At 36.6% G+C, this 21719-nt stretch overlaps 1 protein-coding gene across 2 annotated transcripts in view; it reads left to right on the forward strand.

Annotated features, from left to right (window-relative positions):
- Positions 1-21719, forward strand: part of LOC121738431 (low-density lipoprotein receptor-related protein 2) — a 163974-nt gene that overhangs the window by 96141 nt on the left and 46114 nt on the right. For both annotated transcript variants that reach the window (XM_042130470.1, XM_042130471.1), the window contains 2 exons: positions 6872-6991; positions 8523-8654. In XM_042130470.1, coding sequence (XP_041986404.1) covers positions 6872-6991; positions 8523-8654 — 252 coding nt within the window. The remainder of the gene's footprint in view (positions 1-6871; positions 6992-8522; positions 8655-21719) is intronic.

A 21719-nucleotide genomic window follows, 5' to 3' on the forward strand; every position in this document is an offset into this window, starting at 1 on the left:
CAGGGCCCGTAGACGCGTAGCGCCCCTATACAGCGAGCTGTGGATTACCAAATTGTATGAATTTTATAACTGTTTTTTTTTAATATTATAATAATAATATCTATGGACGCTTCACACCACGTCAGTCTGGCCCTGTGGTAAGCACCTGAAGGACTTGTGTTACAGGTACCAGACAACGGAAATATATTTCATACTTTTATACTATACATATATTTAAGATTTTTATTATATGATACATATATTTAATACACATCCATGACCCTCCTGGGTCATGGATGTGTATTACATACACGGAACAAAAAGTTTTCAAAGTTCCTACTTTGAAAACTTTTTGTTCCGTCGGCGGGACTCGAACCCACGACCCCCGGCTTGAGCTACCAACGCGCTCACTACTGAGCCACAGAGGTCGTCAATATTATGTGCTAGCCGCTAGGTGGCTCGGTGAACTTCGAGTCACTTCCCTCCAAATATAGACCTTCCTTAGACGTAAATTTTTAGTTTAAAATTAGCCAAATCGGGTGAGCCGTTCTCGAGTTTAAGCCAGTCTAACAAAATTTAAAATTAATTTTAATTTATTATAGATAGTTCTTTTTTTATCTATAGCAGGCGAGTTACAAGTAAGTTTTTAAATATACTTAACTATATTTTTAACAAAATATAGTTTTAATTTTTACTTTTTTACATAAAAATTTGAAACTTTAATATTTGAATATTAAAATACTCATTTTATGTTTGTAAAACTTTTTTTAATAATAAAACCCGTAGTGAAATGTAGCAAGTAATTATTTCAAAACAGTTTCCGGGAAACAGATCGATCGTTTCCGGGAAATTGTGAATTGAGTTTTTATTAATAAAGCTTTTAAAAATAAAATCTACTCATCCTAAATGTTAAAATCTCCGAAAAATTGCTGCAGAGGTTTGGGCGTCAAGAGGTAACAGACAGACACGCACATTTTCGCATTTACAGTATTAGGATGGATTGGTTTTATTTCTAGGCTGTTTAGGCTGGCTAGGCTCTTTAGGCTGTCCGTCTGTTCCTCTTTACAAATCACATAAAGTATTGTAACACAGACGACATATTGCACTCGGCTGCACACAAACAAAGGTTTGAGCTTTTTATTTGTGGAATCAGCTATCAGCGACGTCCAGCATCTCATGTCTCGCTCCCTCTCTCTCGTCCTAAACGTCATCTGTCTCAACTCATTATTGTGAAGCGCCTTGTCAGTAGGGTTGCCAGAAACTTCAATTAGTTAAAAAATAATTTGTTAGATTTCGATTTTACTCATCCTTTTTACCTGACTATGGCGAAGATAAAAGGAAAGGCTATGATTTTGGGAGTATATATGTATTGTTACTTCATGGCTGCTCAACTATCGATACGTGATTTTAACAATTAATGTATGATGTGTTATTAGAGTACTATTATTGATGCCGACGGTACATAAAATAAGTTTGTATTCTTCCATTTACTTATTTGAAAATTCCTAATAGATTTGTGGATATTTAATAAATTATATATCCCAAGATTATTGCTTGTTTCAGTCGTTTCCTTGAGATTTCCCTCGACTCAACCTTAATCCTCAAAAATTTAATTTAAGAAATTATTTTATTCAATGATGTTTTATTGAAGTAATGGAATTTTGAGGAGTGAGATTGAGTCAATTCATTAGTGAATACTAGCGTATATTGATGTATACCGGTATGAACCGGTGGTAGGTACCAGTAGTATCAACGTTCTGAACAGTGTAGCCAACCCCTCAGTTTTAGCTGTAGATCTACAGTTTTTCGGAAATCCTCTCAGTTTTCAGTTTAGGCTTCGAAATCTACAGTTTTTATGAGCTAGCCAGCGTCGTCTATTTTATTATATATTAAACTTATTAATATAAACGAAACAGTTAGGATCCTAATTATTAGCGTACTAAATCAGAAGAATAGAGGCTTTTGATTGGTGCAATCAGAATCAGTAGCTTCTAATTTGTCTTTTTTAGGATCCTAATTAGGACGTCTAAAAGTAAGGTGGAATAAGCCCCTTACCGACATCGATCGCTCGGTCGATCGATGTCTGTTTTTCCAATATAAAGTCGGTAAAACAGACATATTTCATGATTTTTCTGGTTGTTAATTCCCGGCTTCCTGAAATACATTCTATTTATTACCATAATTAATTAATAAAATATCATTAAATATAAAACTGTAGATTTACTGTTTTTCAATTTGATATTTATAGTTTTCTACAGTTTTTTTCTAGCATATCTTCAGCTTAGCTCTATTATGGGGTTGACAACACTGGTTCTGAAAGCATATTTTGTTACAAATCTATTCGGAAATAAAACAATTTTTATTTATTTATTTATAGTACGAATAATCAAAACTAATGTATATAATATATTTTCCACTTAAATTCTTGACGGCGACAAAGAGATTTTCAATTTTCACATCAAATGTTAATAGGTAATATCGGTTGGTAACCCTGGGACATAACGAAATTTAAAAACAATCCCGCGGCAGACAACAATTCATTTTGTCCGGGATTGTTCGTTTTGTCTTGCCCGTCCGGACTGTCCGGACGGGCCGGACAGGCCGGGCCGAAACGATGTCGATGTCGGACGAGGCTGTTATTGTTTTGTAATTGGATATTGTATGAAGGTGGGAAGTATTCGACTTTTCATTTGTCGAGCTCAAAATGAAATGCTGTGACGCCGTACGTTTTACTAGGTCAATAATTTTTTAAACTGCCAAATTTTATCATAGTAGTAGTATAGTCTATTTTTGTTAACGAACCTTTCCTCTTTATTGATATGTGACGACTGTTTCTGATGCAACGAGATGTAGTGATGCAAACCATATTTTCTAAAGCCTTTCAAAATTTGAAGCCATCCGACATCGCGAACTGCTATACGTATACGTCTCTACACATAGATATAGTTATGTTACACCTTGTATTTTCCTGTGTAATGAACAATGTTCAGTTTTCAGTTACTCATTTCATCTATCAAATGTATACTTATCATCGACTCGTCACGTTGCAATGTCGACTGATTCCAGGGCCCTCGCTACCATATGTGCAATGTGTGCAATGCACACGGGCGCCATCCTCTAGGGGCGCCAAATCACCATCTTTAGGGGCGAGTAAACCAAGGACCCAAAAAATTTCCCTTAAGGGGCGCCAAAATCTTTTTTTATCATACAGGCGCCAGTAGCCCTTACGGGGGCCCTGACTGATCCTCAAATAACAAAACTCTGTACCTAAGTCAAAATCACATCTCGAAATAATCTCACCACGTGAAAATCATTCACAGTATAATAAAACCAAAAATGAACTATGCAGATGTAATTAGTACCTACCACGTACCACGTAGCTCACGTGTCCCCACCACACCACCACCACGTGGCGATATCGTGGTAATAAATCACCTCGGTGTCATTACGGACGTGACTTACAACAGACATGTCGTGTAGGACTCGTCGAAGATAACGTATTTTTTCCTTATATTCTTTGTATTGCATAGAAATGAAAGATAATATTAGTATTTAATAGAAATTTCACAGAAATTAAAAAGAGAAAATAAAAAGTGTCGCCGGTTTTTGTGTATGCACATTGTACTATCGGAGAAGTTGATTCCTATGCAAATCGGGGACCTAAGTAGTTTGGTTGCGTTACGTCAAACCCAGCTGACAGACCACAATTAAAATTGAATTGACATATTCGACCAAATAACGTTGGTCTGTCCATTGCATAGGAATCAACTTCCCCGATGGTGCATGTATTGCGCGTATACATACCGCATCAGCAGTGCAGTTCCGTTACAAGTGTGTGTGCACACGACAAATAAATATACGGTGTAGCGCGGTTTCATCAATTCCAATTTGTTATACCTACGAAGAGCTATCGACTTTTATTTACTCTAAGCTCTAACCTAAAACTTGTGATTACTATCATGCGCTACTAGTGCTCAAAACAAACATTACTTAATACTAATGACGCTTATGCGAATTTATAACCTGGTGTTAGTACTAAGTTAGGTACTAAAATCGCCGTTAAGATGTCCGATAGCCGCACAATTAAATCTAAGCCGTCCGTTAAATTAATTCTCTTGAGGTCGGGAAACATTTCTTTGCGATAAGCGCCGTTGGAAAGTGAGATTTATCGGCCGGTGATAAGGTGCATGTAGTGTTGGAGTCGGGTATAAGGGTTAATGAGGCTGGGAATTGAATAAAGTTTGGGGCCGTTAATGATACAGTGGTATTGTCACTTCGTCACGCCGGATTGTGAGTGTATGACCCTCTTAATATCCATAGGAAAACTTCGTTGGGAAAGCTGCGGGGCTAAAATGGTCACATTTAGCAATTCGTCTCAGTCAATTCAGGAAATAAATTGTCAAAACTATCAAACTGACAAAATATTATGTCAAATTAGTACGAATTATTGGACATAAATTGCAAACAGACTTGCGTTTTGCGATGTTAAGAAAATTAATCATATTATGATACATAATATGATTCTCCAAAGCGACCATTTTGGCCCCGCTGTTCCATATACAGCTAATACAGCACTAGATTACGCCCACAATTCCGTTGCGCCAAAATTTTTTTTCGCGACTCAAAGTATCTCCATATGAAATGTCAGCAAAATACACTTATCACATATTTTATAACATGGAGTTTGGTTCTAGTTTTTAGTTTTTGTACGGTTCATGTGCGATTAACGAATGTTAGCGCAACGGATTTGCTGGCGTCATCTAGTGCTTTATAACCATGACTACCGCCCCGGCTTTGAGAATGCGCACAAATCACAATATTTTTAAATACTACAGCAAAATCCTAATATATATATATATATATATATATATATATATATATATATATATACTAGCTTCACGTGAAGGTAGCAGTATTAGCATTTATTCCGAATTTTGAGGAGCACTAAATTCGCGGTTTTTGCACCAAAATAGCACTCAATTAGCACCTAATTAATAACGCATTCCCGAGTTATTTTGCTAACTTTGTCATGCTAGCTTCACATACGTGGAAGAGCCTTTGTCTTACATATTATATAGAAGTGATAATAACTACTAATTCACAGTTATAGCAAAGAGCTCAAAGCACACAATAGCTACCCTTTGCCCGTGGAAATTCTAAATCACGTACCTTTGTAGGCCGCGGCTTTGTGCACGTAATGAGCGGTGAACACATGCTCTATGTTGTTAGATGTAAACAATAGACCGAACATAGTCTATGTACTACACCTATGTAGATTAATCTTTAGATTATATAAAACTAGCTGACCCGCGCGGCTTCGCCCGAACGTAGCTCGAAAATATCAAAAACTACTTTAGTAACAAACCCTGCAAAAAATAAATAACAATTTTAACAAAAAACCGACAAACAGTGGATATTTTCTCATCATGGTACCACCTGTGAAGTACTTATTCTCTTTTCAACAAAAAAAGAATAATCAAAATCGGTTCATGAACGGCGAAGTCGCGAACAATTAATATATATGTTTTTAACCGACTTAAAAAAAGGGTCTTATTTCGACCGTACGTACATATATTTATACGTGGGAGAGCCATGCTTCGGCACGAATGGGCCGGGTCGACCGGAGAAATACCACGTTCTTCATCATTCACGTTTCCCTTATTATCCTATTCCCTCTTAAAGGCCGGCAACGCACCTGCAGCTCTTCTGATGCTGCGAGTGTCCATGGGCGCCGGAAGTTGCTTTCCATCAGGTGACCCGTTTGCTCGTTTGCCCCCTTATTTCATAAATATATATATATATATATATATATATATATATATATATATATATATATATATATATATATATATATATATATATATATATATATATATATATATATATATATATATATATATATATATATATATATATATATATATATATATATATATATATATATATATATATATATATATATATATATATATATATATATATATATATTTATGAAATAAGGGGGCAAACGAGCAAACGGGTCACCTGATGGAAAGCAACTTAAATTTTTATTATATTATTATTATTAATTATTGAAGTAGACATAATATTATAATTTGACCTTTGTGAAAATATCAAGTGCCTGTTGCCTGATGAGTATAGAGCAAAAAATTCCAAAAAAATCAAGTTTGTTGTATTGAAATAAAATATTTGATTTATTTTGTTTTTAGTATATTTTGTTGTTATAGCGGCAACAGAAACACGTCATCTGTGAAAGTTTCAACTTTATAGCTATCACCGTTCTTGAGATACAGCCTGGAGACCGACAGACGGACAGACAGACGTATTAGTATTAGGGTCCCGTTTTTACCTAAAAATGGAGTTACTAGAGAGATCTCCTGAGTTGCGCACGCACTTGGTCACTATAAAAATACAATTTGGGTTGCTTTTATTACTTTTTCTATCACTAAAGTTCATATGGGAGGCGTTGTATTATTTATATTATTATGTAAACAAGAGTGGAACTGTAAGTTGAAGTGTTCGTAACGAAGGTCGACCCTTTTAACCCTTGTGGCACCGTAATTACTACTTATAAGCAGCTTTGTATTGGATAGTGGGCAAACACTGTTGAAAGTGCCATTAAGGAAGTTGATTCCTATGCAATTGACAGACCAACGTTATTTGGTCGAATATGTCAATTCAATATTAAATATTAATTGTGATCTGTCAGCTGGGTTTGACGTAACGCAACCAAACTACTTAGGTCCCCGATTTGCATAGGAATCAACTTCTCTGATAGTACATTGTACATATTGGTAAAATACAGCCTATTTACAGAATCGAATTCACGATACGAGCCACTTTTGAACTACTGGACTCGGACTACGTGCTCTAACACTCTCGTTTGTTGCAGGCGACACAATATGCCCGAGCGGCATGTTCCGGTGCCCCGAGGGCAAGTGCATCCCGGCACTGTGGGTGTGCAACTACCAGAGGGACTGCGAGAAGGGTGAAGATGAGTTCCAGTCGTGCCGTGAGTATATTCTTAATTCTTTCTTCGATTGACGTTTCTTTAGCGTTGGTATTTGTGAACAGTATGCAACTGCTGCTGTCCTGGTACATTTATAGCTAAAGACGGAACCTAGCCTGGTCAGGACGGCCAAATCTCTAAGAATTAAAAGTATATAAATAGTATAATCGAGAAAAGGTAGGTAGGACCCTTGCGCTTCGCTGGGCTCGTCTCGGCAGGGACACTACCGTGTCCCCAGATATATGGAGGCATTTTTATAGTCCTTAACAAATTCCAAAATATTATTATAAACTTTGTGTCTAAGTAGCCGTCTACCATTTAAAGTCCTCATTTCTACGTGCGACTTTTTATTAGGGCGAAACGGTATGGCTTATCTTCTCGATATCTCAATAATTTTTTTTTAAAGTAATGCACACTCGCGTTTCGGCGGCTCGCATAAGATTGATCGCGCTCTTTGTACTAACGACGCGCCACGATTGATTCCTCCCGTGTGCTGCGAATATTTATCCGGCCTTTTGTTTGGGTCATTACTACCCGGGCCGGGTCATTACGACCGGGTCTTATTTACCCGGCCCGGTTCGATGTGACGCCGCCATAAATTACGGTAACGACGTGCTAATGAAATACTTTGGGCCACTCCGGGGTTTTCTTTGCTTAGTGCCGTTTGTTGGTAAATAAAATTGAGATGTTAAAATCGTTTTAGTGAACTTCAGGTGTTTTCAAAATTGCTTTCAACAACATTAATTATTGTTAACATGAATATTTTAGAATAATTTTGTTCATTAAATTATAATATAGTACCTAAAGATTTGAGGAATATTAATTTGTGCTAGACGTTTTAGCCGAAATTAGGTTTTTGCGCGGTATCTCGTGGTGCAAAAATAAATAAGTAGCAATTAAAACATGAAGAAGAAATAGATAGACATATTATAGACATAAATCATAATAATATTAAGATAGATAGACGAACGCACTTACGCATTTTTAATTATACTAGATATCGCCCAATGGTCGAAATTCGACCTTAGTTTTAGCGAAATTAGGACTACTACCCATATTTAGTAAAAATATTGACTTTATCATATTTTTTTCAACTCTTGTCTCTGGGACTCAGCTGATCTCAGACTGGCTGTGTAAGCATTGTCTAATAGTATCTAAGATTCAATAAAAAAACTGTTATCCATTTTCAATTGGTCACCTTATTGTCAACAGCTTCAACCATAAATAAAAGAGTTTAATTCGTGTATAGACTTATTACTCAAAAATCTGTAATTTTTCCTAGTGTGTGTGTTGTAGTGTGTGTAATGTTTTATTTGTTAAAAAATGTATGATAAAAGCATAATTTCAAAATAATATTAGCTCGATGCACTTCTTCACCATATAAACTATAACTGTGCAAAATTTCATTCACCTACGTTTCCCCATTTTTCGTCAAAAGGGATACAAAGTTTTTGGCTCACGTATTAATATATAGATTAATATGGAATAATTTCTTGTGTATTCATCATTATTACCTCACCTTTGCAATTTCCAGCGGCGCCGGAGTGCGAGCCGGGCGAGCTGACGTGCGGGCAGTACGTGTGGAACCGTACATATTGCATCCCGCCGCACCACCGCTGCGACATGCACGTCGACTGCGTGGACGGCACCGACGAAGCCGACTGCAGTAAGTACACACCTTTATATCGAACAAGATGTCTAAAGTCTGGTCACCGGATAGAGAGAAAATTCGTCGAGAGTAGAGAGAAAACCTATCGCTGCCAAAAGCGGCTTATCTCTTTCACTCGCATACGAAAATATTACGTATGTGAAAGACACAAGCTATCAAGAGCGCTTACTCTTTCAAAGTAATCCAAATCTAAATTTCTATTTAACCTGCGACCGAACTATATCATTAACTATTAAACGTAAGTAACTATTAAGTAATAACTAGATCATTATGTAAAAAAAGTCTGAAAATAAATCCACTTACGATATAGGCCAGTTAACTAAAGCTGGCACGACACATTGCGCTTGTGTAGTGTCTGTGAATAAGCGCGCGGCGCGTGACGTAGCATACGCATCATGAACAGTCTGCCCGTCTCTCTCGCGCGGTGTTTATATTATGAGCGTGAAGGGGACAGTTATTGGTTTTCTTATGCTACTGTTTATAAATACAGCGTGTGTTACAAGTCAGTCACGTGTAATCGGCGCGCGGCCAGCGTTCGGTACCCGGATGATTATTATCGTACGATAATAATCATCGTACACATACGATAACTTTGTGCCTACGTACGATGTACTATAGCATAATATTATTATCGTACGCAGATTATACGATATTTTTTATCATGATGCAAACATAATATATTATATTTTTAAACATACTTTATAGTGAAATTGCATAAGTGCGAGTACTGTGAACGTGCCAGCTTTAGTTAACTGACCTATAAGTCAAGTAGTGATCTGATTACGCAGACTTTGCTGTCTCTAGCTAGGCCCTTCCTTATCTATATTTATATTCTTTAACATTTTCATGTTCTCCATTAATCATTATAGGTTGGTATGGGGCAATAATAGTAGGTTTTTCCCCTAAAAAGGTCTACGCTGTAAAAGGATCAAAACAATATTTAATTTGTCCTTGTTTGTCAATAGATCTTCTAACTCTTTAAATATATAATATGCTAAGTACTCACATACGGTTTTGCTCGATAGTTTAATTCTAAATCGAATAATATGTGTGGACCGCAAAAATGACAGCTCGAAGGCTCGCATCGAGCCAGCTTGATGGAATTAAATGTATCAATTTAGAATAAAACTATCGAGCAATGCGGAACGGGTTTTGCTTGACGTTATTGCTCAATCGATCAAAACCGTATAGTACTTAGCAATACAAGGACAAAATAATATGTATCATGTGTACTTAAAACGTCCTAAGCATTTACAAACTTGTATAATGGAGGTCAGTGATATATATTAAGTCTATGGTGATTTACAACAATAAATTAAGTGACATTGGCATAACCTCTACGTCATATCAGAAATCAGAAAGAAATCATTTCTTTCTTAAATCTTATATAAATATTTTTCCAATGGAGCGTTATTAAAAAACTGAACAAATAATAATGCGGCTCAGCTGCCTGCGACAGGCGACCCGCTGAGTTATGCCGCTCAGCTGAGCTGCGTTCGAGCTGTATCTCGCTGTTTTTCAAGCATATCGACGACTTATTGTAAGCTGTAGATGACAGCATTTCAAAACTCGTAGATTCTTTTTTAACTACGCGACGTAGGATAAACTACTTTGAATCTACGATTCTTTTATTAACATTAATACAATATATAATCTGTTTCTTATAAGAACGATACCCCGAAAAAATATATCTAGCTGTGGTATACTTGTAGACACAGAGACCAGTGTTCACAAATCACAGGGATCGGCTCCCAAAAATGTAGGTAAGTAAAGCATCTGTTAGTTTTTTATTTATAGGTATATAATGTCCCAAGTAGCACACTTCAGACGCCTGAAATCTATTTTTTTTTTAATGAAATAAGGGGGCAAACGAGCAAACGGGTCACCTGATGGAAAGCAACTTCCGTCGCCCATGGACACTTGCAGCATCAGAAGAGCTGCAAGTGCGTTGCCGGCCTTTTAAGAGGGAATAGGGTAATAGGGGAGGGTAGGGAAGGGAAGGGAAGGGAAGGGAATAGTTGAGGGTAGGGAAGGGAATAGGGTAGGGGTTAGGGGATTGGGCCTCCGGTAAACTCACTCACTCGGCGAAACACAGCGCAAGCGCTGTTTCACGCCGGTTTTCTGTGAGAACGTGGTATTTATCCGGTCGAGCCGGCCCATTCGTGCCGAAGCATGGCTCTCCCACGTAATTTATGCTTTAGGAGTACTAATCATGGCTTTTTTATAGACATCATAGACATTGGCATTCTATACAATATGGTTTTGATTAGGAACTAAGTTTCTAATAGAAAAAAATATCTAGTGTTCCTTGTTTTAAAACCTTTATTAGTTCATTACACTGAGTTAAGAGCAGATTGGTTTGTTATGCACTATATTTGCTCTGTTAAAAGCGCTGCTGTAGTTAAGTTATTCTATAGACTTATTATCACAAATACTTTTTAAGAATTGAAATAATTAGTAGAGCAATTACTCTACAAGTAACCAAAAAGGTTTTTAGATGGATTTGTTTAAGTCTATACTTAATAGAATCAATGACTAGATACTCAATAGTGTATATTCTAGTGAAAGTCCTGTTTCCTCCTTCATTAGGGAACTTAGGCTTTAAACATTTTATTTTAAGAGTATTAAGTATATAAAGGACAGCGTTCTGCAAGCGTGAAGAAAGCAGGAGATATTAAGAAGACAGGAGGCTTTCAGCGAAAAGTGGAAAAGTATTAAAAAAACCGGCCAAGTGCGTGTCGGGTCACGCGCAATATTATAGGGTTCCGTAGTACCGCTAGTTTTTGATAAATTTTGTATAGTCAATGAATGTACAACTATAACGTGTTTTACACTACTAACAACATCTCAGTCACGTTCAAATTTGGACGAAAAGTTCCTTTATACTTCGCCGAATACATTTTTTTAGTTGATCGACTTTAACTCAAAAACTTATGAAGTCTTCTTAGCCGTGATAGTTTGTTTTCCTTTTAAATTCATCATGTTTCCTACCCCCGTGAATTTTTTCACATTTCCACGATTTTTCCACCTTAAAACTTCATATTTCACAAACGGATTCCTAAATAGGAAAATGGTCTGTGAATACTTATAATATTTAAAAAAAAACCCGTTGGATAGGTTTTTCAAAAATATTATGGCACACACGGTGGGATGGACGTGGAAAAAATAACCCGCTTGATGTGTATGGAAGGCACCATACATTTTTTTTAAAGATTTTATATACCATTTTGTCGGCGTCAACATTCATGCTGAATTGCAGCTTTGTAGGCCTTATAGTCTCAGAGAAAAACCGCGGACAGACAGACGAACAGACAGATGGACAGACAGACAGACAGACGGACGGACAGACCGAAACTATAAGGGATCCAACGACACCCCACACGCTGGGGTGAACGCGGAAAAAATAAATAAAAAAATTATGGTGCCCATGACACATTAATCGGGTGTGTTAATGTGTCATGGGAGGCACCATAATTTTTTTTTTTTAAGATTTTATATACAATTTTGTCGGCGTCATTAAGATGTACCATCAAGGAAGTTGATTCATATGCAATTGACAGACCAACGTTATTTGGTCGAATATGTCAATTCAATGTTAAATGTGATCTGTCAGCTGGGTTTGACGTAACGCAACCAAACTACTTAGGTCCCCGCTTTGCATAGGAATCAACTTTTCTGATAGTACATTCATGCCGAATTACAGCTTTGTAGGCCTTATAGTCTCTGAGAAAAACCGCGGACAGACAGACGGACAGACAGACAAACGGACAGACAGACCGAAACTATAAGGGTTCCTTGTTGACTACGGATCCCTAAAAAGGTGCCGTTAGACAGTCACATCAACAGCTTTCTTTCCCCTCAAAGTCATCAGTCATCACTTCAGCAACGAATCGACATATTTTCATCATATTATCAAGCTGCGAAAAAGAAGAATTGACTTCTTCTTCTTCTTTGTCGTTTTCTTCATTACTGAAGGTCGCGCCTGGAAAAGTTCTCCTCTATTATTGAATTCTCTATTGAAATTCTCTAATTGAAATCTCTAGAATTGACACCGTCTCGAAAATCGATTCTTGATGAAAACCATGGTGACTGACAATGATAGTTGAATTAGTGACGATTCTGGCGATGAAGAGTTGCCTATAATTTTCTTGCTTTAAAAATACGTGTAATAAGCAACTGCATAATAATTTTCTTACAGACAATAAAATATTGCGAATATTTTTGACTATATGACAATAAGTAATATAAAACAGGAAGACAAGCAGAAATATTGGTTCTTTATGGTATTGCACTGAAAAATCACCAAAACGCGAACAAAACACCTTCTTCTTATGCCAGTCTCAAATACTCTGGTAGATATTTACTAGAAAAAATAGTTTACAAAAATTTCTTTCTATAGATTACGATAGGATGGTCTTAAAAACAATTATACTATTGAAAGATTATTTTTTCTGGTGAAAGTGCAAGTTGACTTGTCATTCTCTTAAAATTATCTTTAGCTCAATTTTAGGAGTAAATCAAGACTTACTTATAGATAATTCAATCTAGAGGCCATTTTTATTAATAGAATACGACGGTAATCGCCATTTTGGTAAAAATCTAAAAATTTAGTTACAATAAAATACGCGATTTATTTATTTCTAAACATAAAAATACTCAAATAAATTATTATTTTTATCAAAATACATTGTTTAGGTATTTATTTTAACAAAATATATTAAAAAATGTGCATCAATTATATTTTTTATTAAAAAAATATCATTTACATTTACGAATATAATAGGCCCATAAGTTTTTTAAAACTATTTCATCTACTTTTACGATAAAAAAATCGGCACGGAATTTGAGCCCTCCGTTCGCGCGAAACATAAAAAATATATTTACTTATTTACTTTCATTTCGCCATTAAAACTTTAACTTAAAATACTTTTAACTATGGTGTGCCATTAGAAAATAGGAAATGCTTTTTAAAAGAAGTAACTCTTGTTGACGCTTTTATTTAGTTGATTTTGATTATTAGTGGTTTTAAAAATATTCACCACTAGAACATCAATAGAGTAATTGTGTTATCTTAATGTTGGCTATAAAACGTAATTCCTTTCTTATGTTCCTCTTATTATGTTCTTATAATAGTTTTGTAGATATTCCCTATAGATAAATATAAATTGCTCTTATCGTTATCTAATGACGAATTCTTATGCTGCTCTTGTCATTACAGTGTAGACAGGTGCCCATTTTTACTGAACTCGGTATATAGGATATCTTCAGGATATCTCCAGGGATTATTGACTCTTATGTAGGAATACCAAGTTTAATTCTATAAAATAACTAATAGTGCTTCACTAGATATACTTGTGCTGCTTGGGGTCTATCCGGGACCCCCGCCCTCCAAAATATGTTTACCCTTCCTCCCCATTTCAGGCTGTGTGCTCCTATTTTCAGCCTGGTTTAATGATCTCTTGATTATTTTTAAAATACAATAATAAGCGTCATAGTGGTAGGGCTAATGAGTGTTATTATGCATACTGTCGGTGTAATTAACAGGCGAGGACTTTAATTAAAATAAATGAATACGTAAACAGTGATTTATTGGAAAATGCTAATGTCGCACGCTAAAATATCGTCGTGTTTGTAGAGAACCATCAGTGCGAATGACAAAATGGCGTGGCAATATTAGATGTCTGATGTACATTACGCCTCATACATTATTATTTCTATACGTAGGAGAGCCATGCTTCGGCACGAATGGGCCGGCTCGACCGGAGAAATACCACGTTCTCACAGAAAACCGGCGTGAAACAGCGCTTGCGCTGTGTTTCGCCGAGTGAGTGAGTTTACCGGAGGCCCAATCCCCTACCCTATTCCCTTCCCTGTCCTCCCCTATTCCCTTCCCTCCTCTATTACCCTATTCCCTCTTAAAATGCCGGCAACGCACTTGCAGCTCTTCTGATGCTGCGAGTGTCCATGGGCGACGGATGTTGCTTTCCATCAGGTGACCCGTTTGCTCGTTTGCCCCCTTATTTCATAAAAAAAAATATATTGGTCTGTTTTGACATGTAACCATGGCAGGCCCTCTTATAAGGCCGGCTATGCACTTACAACAGCTCTTCTGATGTTGCAGGTGTCCATCGGCAATGGAATGGAATAGTTGCTTTCTATCTATTACCCGTTTGTTCGTTTGCCCCTAAGAACAGGCATTTCCTTTAAAAAATTGACGTTTAAATCATTGAGAGATGCTATAGACATATTATTATAGTTTCGCAATCATGGTTCCCAATATACTGTGAAGTAGGGTCTTTAGACAAGACTACCTAAAATATACCATTTTCATGTCGTTGATATTTTCTCAGCTGTGTTAATGCGAATAAATGAGGGCCATTATCAGAGTCACGAAACACTTCTCGCCCGATACAAAAGTATTACAGAGGAAATTTACACAGAAGATAAGCTTTACTTTACGCCATTGCTTGAGTCTTGACAACATGATTTAAAATGCTATATAAAGGTGAACGCACACTTATCGGAGCCTAAAGAATGTAACGAGCCAAAAGAAACAAATTTTAGAATTCTCTATATGAAATCCTATGAAACCTCGCACATTTGCCCGCGTCGAATCGGTCGAATCTGGCAGGATCCCAGTAAGGCCTTATGGAAATTCGATTCGTTCGGTTCGGCTTAGTGTGCGTTCACCTTAAGGGTCAATTTAGACCGCAACGCGACGCGTAGATTAATTTCTAAATTTGTACTGAATTGACAGATTTCAATTGTGTGAGACGTCTTGCAAATCTGCCCTAGTAGACAAGTGGCAAGCGATTATCGTAAACCCTAACAAAATGTATGCGATTTGACATAAGTTATCGCTTCGCTAATGAATAATAATGTCAAATCCCATACATTTTGTGGTGTTGGCGTTTCCGATAATCGCTTGCCGCTTGACTAGGCCCTCTGTCAATTCAATACAAGAAATGATTTTTTGTGCTCCAAAAACTTTAAAGCTACCGCCGTTGTTAAGGTTTTACTCCGTTTTTATCTAGTATGAGGTTTAACTTACAAATATTTCTTAGGTACCGTATCCTCCGCACAACAGGACCGTAGATCAAAATATTGGATTTGTATGGTTACAAAATAAGACACGCTTGCATATCTTCTAATGTCGTGGCCCGTGGGTATCTATGGGCAATGGTAGTTCCTTTTCATTCAATGATCCGTTTGCTCCTTAGACTTAAGGGGGCGACTAACCCTAAAGTGTTGATTCTATAATTCATTTTTATACTCGGAATTCGAAAATAAGCCCCGAATTGTTTCATTTTCTAAAATTAGATTATATTTTCGAGAATTAGATCTGAGCAAAAACACGATATCTTAAAATATTCTCGATAGAAAAAAAATCACAAAGATGCAGCTAATTTTCACGAATTTTTCATTTATTGCCATAACCGTGCATTGAACTAAGTTAGTATTTTAACACATTGTATACAATTGTATCATTCAGAGATCGACCTAGCGGATTTTTTAAATGTTGTATATTTATCGAGTTATTGAGAAAAAACTAATTTGGCGATGAATCCGCGTCGTTCTTTTTCACCTGGCATATGAAAGACGGGCGTGAGTGTGAAGAGAGAAGGACGATATTTGATTTTAGGGTTTGTCGCCCTCTTAATAAAAAATTATTATTACATAACATCTTCACGTACGAAAATGCTCTATCTCTATTTACTCTGTGGTATGGACGTCACAGCTATCACGGGGAGGGGAGGGGTGATAATTGTCCGTGGCCATTAAAACTCCGAGCTACTTGTTGAGCATACCAATGTTATCGCCGAACTTACAGTGCCAGTCGCTGGACGAGTGCCATTTGGAGAAGCTATCAGAGCCGCAATATTGTTGAGTTGATAGAAATTAAATTACCGCTACATGTTGTTATAATGTTGATGGGTGTAATAGGAAAGATACTCTCCTAATACCCTATAATAATAAATACGAAAGTGTGTCTGTCCGTCAGTGTCGTCTTCACGCCCAAACCACTGAACAAATTCATGACCCTGAGGAACATTGAAAACTTTTTGTTCCGTCGGCGGGATTCGAACCCGCGATCGACCCGAGCGCGGCTTGAGCGCTGACCACGCGCTCGACCACTGAGCTACAGGGGTCGTCACTATTACACTCCGGTCCTCTTTGTACCCGTGGTAGATGTTCGAATTGACCCATTCGTGTATGGCATGCCAGTATTGAAAATTTTCATTTTCTTTCGCCTTAATGAATGCGGTAACGAAAACGACATCGTCCTGAGTTTCGCATCACTAACTCAATTTCTACAGCATTTGCATGTGTGTATCCACTGTCGCATACTATGTGTATGTGTTTAACATACCAGGCATGTATGACACTGCATGTCCACTTTCCACTCACCCAGTAATTGCGTATTCATTTTAGTTTTTACGGCGCACTCATCAGCTCCTAGTTTCACGAGCAATAACAACGCTGATTGGATATTAAAACGGCTTTTCAAGATACTCTTATACTCACTAAATATTGCAACATTTTAAGTTTATACTTATAGTCAGAGAATGCTTGTGGCTTCGAAGCCGAAAACAATTTATTTTGTTCTGAGTTATAGTTTTGACCCTCATCTCCGCGTTGAGTATCCCATTAGAACCATACATTTAAAAAACTGTATATATTTAAAATATTTTTTGTCGAGCAATGGCTTTTATCATTCCCACCGCTGCAACTCCTATGTTGTCGATCCGACAGTTACCAACCACGAAAACCCCTGAAAAGGAAGGATGACCCTTCCTTTTCAGGGGTTTAACTATCCTATGACGGAGCTAAGTTCCTATGTTTTACATCTATAAATGATAATTGATAGATATGTATATTACAACTACAATATTTAAAACATTAAATGTCATTTAAAAATAACGCAAAATACTTTCCTACTTGAAAATACCATCGTAGTTTATAAGCATTATAAACAGCGGAGTTGTTAAGAGGATACACCAGGGGCGAGAGAAATTGAAAATAGGTATTTGAAAATGTATTGCTGTCTCACCAATCTCAAGTCTCCCACCGCAGAGCGCGATAAAGACAACACGACAAAAGTTCCAATAAAAGAACAGAAAATCTTCGATTCGTTGTCCGCTGATTCCTTCTCCAAAACTTAACCGATTTAAGTACTTTTTTCATTAAGAATTAAAGCAAGGCTTGAGCTGTGTTCCTATGTTTTATTTTTTTTGTATATTTTAGCCAGTTTTGTTTTCTGGGTGTTTGAACACAGAGGAAAATCGGGCCATTTTTTTGGGTTTTTGGACGTCCTTATCTTTTTTATTAATAAAATTATGAAAAAAAAGAAAACATAGGGACATGCTAATAGTGGCCATAGATATTCAGGAAAAAAATCATAACTCTACCGGCATTATCCAGGGAGGAAACAGGGGAGAGCGTTTGTATGGAAAAACGGCGGTGTGGAATCCTCTTAAGAGCTTATTAAAATGTGAGTAACTCGCCTGGCTAATGCATAGTAGATTAACTTCTAAACTCCATTTTCCGAAATCCGCGACGTGATTCTTCCAAACAAAGGCCAGCTTATAAATAGAGTCGCTTTTTTACTTATTTATGACTCTACTACAGTCTCGAGTCTTTGTATCTGGCAGTGTGCTATACAGATTAGATTTTAAATGTGGCTTTGTGAGAATTTATGTAGACTAGAGTATTATTGGTATTAGCTTTATGAAAGCACGTTTATGCTTTAAAACTACTCGACGGATACACTATGTTACACTATGTTTTTGATGTCATGCGACTTTTCAGGCGCATTAGAGCTGGCGCGCACTACGACTTTTTGTCGCGCGATTATTTTACCGACCGACCAAAATTCAAATAAAATGTCACTTTATGATATAGGCTATAGGTTTCATTTTCTACCGACAATTGCCTATCGAAACATGCTGCCGCTGCTTTTCAATGGCATAGAGCAAAATGAAACCTATAGCTTATGTCATAAAGTGGCGTTTTATTTGAATTTTTATAGGTCGGTAAAATAATCGCGCGACAAAAAGTCGTAGTGCGCGCCAGCTCTTAGATACTTGCGGACAAAATAAATAGAGAAAACATAGAAATGTTTTTCTATTTATTTTTTTGCCTGTCCCGACCGGGACGAATTATAAAAATAAATGTCTATAACTACAACTTCTGTGACTTCTGCACACTGATCTCCATTCATAGAGGAAAATAATACACGGGGCATAGAGAGCCCCCTCGCAGAATTTTGTCAAAACACTAATGAGAATTGAGGGCTACACCACGCTACACTGCGCCATCTGATATCATCTGCTGCAAACTTTTGGCGTGTTTCAGCTTCTTACTTTAATACTTGTATTCAAGTTGATAAAGTTTAAAAATCATAGACTTATCAACTTGAATATAGGTAAAATAGTAAGAAGCTGAAACTTAATATCTCTATTAATAACTTTATCAACTTGAACACAATTCTAAATTAATAGTAAGGAAGCATGAAGTCAGAAAGTTTTGTAATGAAACATACATTTATAAATTAAAACAAATTTCAGTTTATTTATTCATAAGTAATTGAACGATACATATTAAGCTTACTTACTTATTACATGAACACAGAATGTTGACAATAATCATTGTATGGAATTATAGAAAACACCGAAATCCTAATGATAATTGATATATTAGAATATATCTGCGAAAAATTCGTACACTGCACTCAACTCAACGTGGATCTGCGGATTATTTTACACATACCATTTCAAAATCCGTTTTTAGAATCAAAACTACAATAAATAACAAGCTTATAAGTAGGTACTTAAAGGACATTTGCCATAATTGTCAAATATTTCTGACAATATGACAAAACATTGATTAATATTAGGAATATAAAAATAATAAATACTCTTTGGACATGACCAAGCCCTTTAATACCGCATTATAAGACCCATGATACACGGTGTATTTTAAACGCGCAGATTACCTACGCGCGTATACGTGATTCAAACGAGATTCGATCGCAACTTTGTAACTCAAGGCGACGCGACGCCTTGATAATTTGGCTGTAGCGATGTCGATTTTTCTCAGAAATGACTAAAGTTAAGAAATTAAAGTTCATTGTCAGTATTCATCATGTCTTTGTGTTTGAATTACCCATAGCATAACACGTTACACGATTGGTCAACTTTTATAACACAGAATAATCAATCAAAAAGACCTCTGTAAAAAAAGGGATTCCTATTTTCCAACAGAGAAGAGTGATTCAATCTTCCAAAATTTGTACATAAATTGGTTCAAGCATAGCCTTTAATTTGCCCATAGCTTATATGGAATGTATTTATGGTTTTTAAATTGCGCGACAAAAACCATTTTGTCGCTTACGCCTTTTCCATTTTTTTGCTGTTCCATTGCTTGTTTTCTATGTGAGGCCGGGCCGGACTCTCATAGAAAACAAGCAATCTAAAACATATACAATACGGTTTTTTACTTGAACGCGGCGTCACGCACACGGTGCCATCGTGAAACGCGCCTCTACTGCGCGTACGGCGTAACACGTGCAGATACAGCGATACAGATGCGTTGTAGTCACTAGTCAGTTGTGTACAAGGGTCGGTTGAGACAACACTGCTTACGTTGGCTTTAATAGTACGGTACTTCTTTTAAAAAGAAAACGAACAAAAAAGCAAATCTATTGGATATGTACCCATTTACGAGTGAAAATTGATTGAGTGGCCATTATCATTACAATGTGTAAAAATTTGGTATTAGAAGATAGAAGATCGAAGAAATTTACTTCTAAGTGACAAGCGCACGCATAGATTCATGCGCGCGCTTCAAGTATTCATCATTGCAAACGCATCAATCGGAAATATAATGTGTAAATGTGGTATAAAAAAACATGGCTTAAAGGTCTTGTTATTAGGCCATAAAATCTTATTAAAAAAAAGAGGATGTATAGTCTACGACAATACTAATTATTCTGTGGTCTACGATGTTACCCTTATGTTACCATTGAGGTACTATATACTGGAGAGAGCCTTATATAGGTGTATAAGCGTCAAAAGCGTGTAATGTTATGTCCTACTTACTAGGACATAACAAAGGAGTCGGTCTGCATAGTTCATGTAATAAAAGTTTTAATAAAGGTTTTTATTGAACATTTAATGCTAGATATTGTTGAGTTTTGTGGTTCCGCTAAATAATAAACCATAAGAATGGCCAAAGAATGCCTCAAACACGTGGATTTAACATTAAATACGTAAGTTTTGAACAACGTTTTTTGGGCTTTTTAATCGGTATTTTTGTAAGCAGAAAAGATAATTTATAAGTTTATTAATCTCTTATTCGTGCTATATAAGGCATTAGTGCCAAAAATGTCACATCAATTAATAATTTGGCTATAAAAATTGCATAGCTTTTACGTGTGTTTACGGATTCTCATCACTTGAACTATAGTTAATCGATATCATGAACTAATTGACTTTCTTTCCTTTATCATAATGTGCTTCGAAATAATCGACAAATACAAATATTCAAGAAAATAAACGCACACTACTTGTATGAAAATAAGCACAAAATGGCCACTCGATGACGGGCTAAGACTACATTCGTGTCGAATAGACTGTTGATTCAAATAAAATCCTTGATTCGAATCACGATTTAAATCAATAATCATACAGAAAGACATAACTACAACGAAATGAAGCCTCGTCCTTGGCCTTAGGCGCCGTTCAATCACAGGCCTTCGCGCCCGCACTGCACCGGCCCAATGAGAGCTCGCGTCTCTATAATCGCATTGAACATTACCTTATATGGTACTAATCTTTCGCGGGGCGACGTTGCATTGACGTGAATCGAATCAGCTCGTGGAATCGAATCAGCTCGTGGAATCGAATCAGCTCGTGGATTCGAATCAACTCGACAATTCGAGTCAATTTAAAAACTGACTCGAATCGAGATATAAATGTCATGATTCGAGTCATTCGAATCAATTGTGATTCGAGTCGCATCACTATACTATACTCACAAGGAGATTACGACAATATAACA

The sequence above is a fragment of the Aricia agestis genome, chromosome Z (genome assembly GCF_905147365.1).
Source record: "Aricia agestis chromosome Z, ilAriAges1.1, whole genome shotgun sequence".
Taxonomy (NCBI): Eukaryota; Metazoa; Arthropoda; class Insecta; order Lepidoptera; family Lycaenidae; genus Aricia; species Aricia agestis.